General features: G+C 34.6%; 1 protein-coding gene across 2 annotated transcripts; it reads right to left on the reverse strand.

Annotated features, from left to right (window-relative positions):
* Positions 1–327: 327 nt before the first annotated feature.
* LOC125203887 (probable prefoldin subunit 4) lies at positions 328–3,631 on the reverse strand. Of its 2 annotated transcripts, XM_048102396.1 has the most exons (4): positions 3,477–3,631; positions 2,242–2,301; positions 1,989–2,105; positions 328–776 (listed from the first exon to the last, which is right to left on the reverse strand). In XM_048102396.1, the coding sequence occupies exons 2-4, from the start codon at positions 2,248–2,250 to the stop codon at positions 516–518; spliced, it is 387 nt and encodes a 128-aa protein (XP_047958353.1). In that variant the 5' UTR covers positions 2,251–2,301; positions 3,477–3,631; the 3' UTR covers positions 328–515. The 2 variants fall into 2 exon arrangements, with proteins under 2 accessions (XP_047958353.1, XP_047958354.1); XM_048102397.1 differs by lacking the exons at positions 2,242–2,301; positions 3,477–3,631 and having other exon boundaries at positions 1,989–2,114.
* Between the last annotated feature and the right edge of the window lie 273 nt (positions 3,632–3,904).

Consider the following 3,904-nt stretch of genomic DNA (forward strand, 5'->3'; position numbering starts at 1 on the left):
CAATACACTTGTATGCATTCAGCCGTTGAAAAAATCTTTGTATTTTATTTTGTCCTAATTATCGGATCCAAAACAACTCTATGGACACATTTGGTTTGATTAAATTTAATTTTTTTTATCAATCAAAATTTATTATATGAAACCGAACAGTGCGTACATTAATAAAAATTATGCTATTTCTATAATTATTGGAAGAGAACTCTACGCAATTAGCTGGATTAGATATGAGCAATGACATTTTGTAAACATTTGAATTTAAAAAAAGGACGGTAATATCTAATGTAAATAATAGTAATACCTTTTGTTTGTTCTTGAATGTTAGCTGGATTAGCGACGGCAATGACACTTCATTTCAATTGAAAGTTTGAAACCACTAAACAGTCACTAATGTGAACATCTAATTTCTAACTTATGAGAATGCCGCGAAATTCGAAAAACCAAATGCATAAAAGGAGAGAATTTCAGAGGGACGGGCGAAGTACAAATCACAAGTGCAAGTTCTAGTAGCTTTTGATCTAATCCTCCTCCAGGTTGATAGAATCCTTGAATTTTCCATATAAGATTTTCTTCAACGCAGCCATCTGAGCAATTATTGATTCTTTCTCCTCCTCTAGTTTTACCAAGTTATTGCTAGTCTTCTCTGTCATCTCCTCGATCCTGCTTTCAACTTCCTCTTTTGGCACATGAGCAAATACCTCGCCTATTTGGAACCGAACTATCTCTTCATCTGTGAGGATCAGCTCATTGCCTGCATCCTCGAGGCTTTCGTTTGTTTCCTGCCCATTAGCTTTTTGGTTATAAACACAGAAACAAGTAAAGTGATGTGTAGAGTCGATTACTACTATATTAGATAGAAAAAGATAACAGCAGCTTGCATATACAACAAAGGCAATAACATTCCAACACCACTCATTAAGAATAACAGCTAAGAAGATGATACAAGAAATGAAAAAGAAACCGTGAAAAGAAAACCAGATAAATAGTCCAACAGAGTGACCATTGAACTGCACTTGGTTTGTTGGCATTGAATGGATAGAGGCTGGTCTTAAGCTCATAACGATGAAATGATAAATAGTCTAGCTCTAGCGATGAAATGATGAATGTCTGAGAGCATGTTCTGCTTAAGGTAACCAGATAAACTTTCACTATTTTAGGTTAGCTATAATGCAGTGCTCGAGTATCACAGTTAAAACCAGAGATAGACCTTTTTTAAGTCAAGTAGAAAGAGATATAGGTGATTCCTTTTAGAGCTCAGATCAATTCCTCTTCCAATGGCCAAAAGTTGGGAGTACAACACAAGGACAAATCAAGTACATGGTGAAACCATAACATCTACGAATCAATAATTCTCTAGATATTATTAATCAGGAGTGTGCATGGAGCTTTTGGCTACTAATATCCCATGACTAATCATTTAACCAGCTAGCACAAATCCATGTCCACATAAGCTCAGTTTTAACCTCAATATGATAGTCAAACTACATCACATGGCCCAAATCCATCAATGCTACATTATAACAATGATGCTCCTCTAAAATAGAATCCAAATGCCCTTTATTTTAGCTCCCCTCCCACATGCCATTTCTAAGCAAATAGTGGAAGCAAACAGCACATAAATTCATATTTGCTGCAATGAAGACTAGAGAAATGTAATGTTCTCCTAGAGTACTAAACAAAAATTCGGAAGCCATTTTGCCACCATTCTTTATATTCGGCAAAGGATCTAAAAACGAGTAACTTGCAAAAGGATGCTCATGTGTTTCCCGACAGGCTGAGAACAAATATGTTACATACCCGCTCACTAAAGAGATACGTGGTTCCTTTATCCGAAATTCTAGTAATAAACTGATTCTCTCACTAGCAAACCCTCGAACTCCCGAGCACTCATTATAAATTACTGAATAACTCATAGTTTAAAAAAACGATCAAACTAATTTAAATTCCTAATGCAAAAAATCTGATTGCAAAAGATCAGAACAGTCAAATACCTTAGCAATTTTGACTTCATCTTCCACTTCATGAAGGCGGTTGTTCAATCTCCCAAACTTATTGATATTCTGTTGATCTTCCCACGTCACCTCAGTATCCGACGCCGATGATCCCGCCTTGCTCATAAGAAAAAAAGACAGGATTTAATATACAAATTAGAAATGAAAAAAACAAAAAATAGTAAAATTACTTCTGACAGTAAAAAATTGGATGCAGCATACTTGTATGTTAGTGTGTGCAATTCTTACTCACCTGTTGCATTGTAGGAATAGATGAAGGTTGAGTGCGCAGAAGAAGGCTTTACTGCCCGCGCTGAAGAGAAAGGGAAATAACAAGAATCTACACTTAGATACGAAATGGAGTATTTGGGTAGGGGTGGGAAGGTACAGTTAGTTGTATGCTGAAAATTTGCATACAGTACCATAAATATCGTCTGAATTATGCTTAGATAAGTTAGAGCAACTCCAAGAAAAAGATGAATGAAAAGATAAAAGGCTTTACAAAGATAGAATGCCGATAAAATTTCTCAGTTCATAAACATGTAGGATTAAAGTAGTTTTGAAAAAGATGGTACTGTCCTGCTAATATTCATATATATCCAGTTTTAAATTAGCATCTAAATCAATAAAACTCGAACACAAGTTCACAACTAAGTAAATATCGTTCACATTTCAATAATCACTCTCTAATACAAAAATAATAGAAAAAAAATACAATCATAACCACATAAAACACAATACTCAACATCTCACATCAAGTTTTGCTATGAGTAATGGTATGCTTCTAAGGTACTTAGAATCTGCTCTCTCCCAGAAGGTTTCCATCTTACATCAAGTAATGTAAATCTCATACTATAAAAAAGAAATGTAAATCACATAAGTATAAAAAAGTTATGCAAAAAAGCAAAATTTGATCAACAATATGTGAAAAATTCTCAGTTCATAAACATGTAGAATTAAAGTAGTAGTATTGAACAAGATTTTACTGTTCTGCTAATATTTATATATATACAGTGATTCCAGTTTAAGAAAAGATGTCTTTTCTTAACAAGTTTCTTATGTGAATGAAAGCTCAAAATATAGTCAAAAAATGCAACAATCTCTTAACTTGTCATATCATATCAAACAAACTAAACAAGCAGCTAATATATGGAGTAAGATTTGTGTCAATAGATGAATATAATAGATTGGTGTTCCAAATTTTCAGCTATAGCAGACACATGTAGTTTACAAAATTTGAAGGCAACTTTTAACATTACGAAGAAAAATAAAAGGGAAGAAGGTAATCAAAATATCTACCCTAGAAACAGAAAATCTAAACCAAAAATCAAAGTGTTACATCCAACAATGAGAATAAAGGCATAACTTAGCATTTCAACAAATGCGTAATAAGAATTTCAGTTGAAGCAACAAAAAATCAGTAATTAAATCACTAAAAAAGAAGACAGGAACGGCGGTGAACGGAGGATGTCAAAAATAAAGGTTTACCTGAAGAGGTGAACGGGCGTGAGAGTTGGCTAGCGGCACAAAAGATGGCCGGAGGAGACAGACAGACAGACGAGATGAAGAGGAGGAATTGAGGTAACGGCGTGATTTTCTTCAATAAAACCGATTTACTAGTGTTTTCCTGAATTCTAATATTCGGGTACATCTCCACCTTATACAAATTGAAATTATGAATTCTGATTAGGGATGCCAATAGGGCCGGTCCGTCGGGTTTCGGGTCAATCCTATTCGGGTTGTGTCAATCGAGTGCGGGCTAATCGGGTTGCGATTTCTTTTGTTTATAAAAATTCAACCCTAAACCTAAAAGGTCGGGTTTCGGGCTAGCCTATCGGGTTATTCGGGTTGCTACCGACAATATTAACATGCGATCAATCCAATAAATAATGATTAAAATTACTAATATTCATACA

This window comes from Salvia hispanica, chromosome 2, assembly GCF_023119035.1.
Source record: "Salvia hispanica cultivar TCC Black 2014 chromosome 2, UniMelb_Shisp_WGS_1.0, whole genome shotgun sequence".
Lineage (NCBI taxonomy): Eukaryota > Viridiplantae > Streptophyta > Magnoliopsida > Lamiales > Lamiaceae > Salvia > Salvia hispanica.

Bases quoted from the DNA above. Each gene is read 5' to 3' on its own strand.
- LOC125203887 (XM_048102396.1), bottom strand. The intron at 777-1,988 runs GTATTTGACTGT...GCTAATGGGCAG, and splicing joins ATGAAGTCAAAATTGCTAAG to GAAACAAACGAAAGCCTCGA.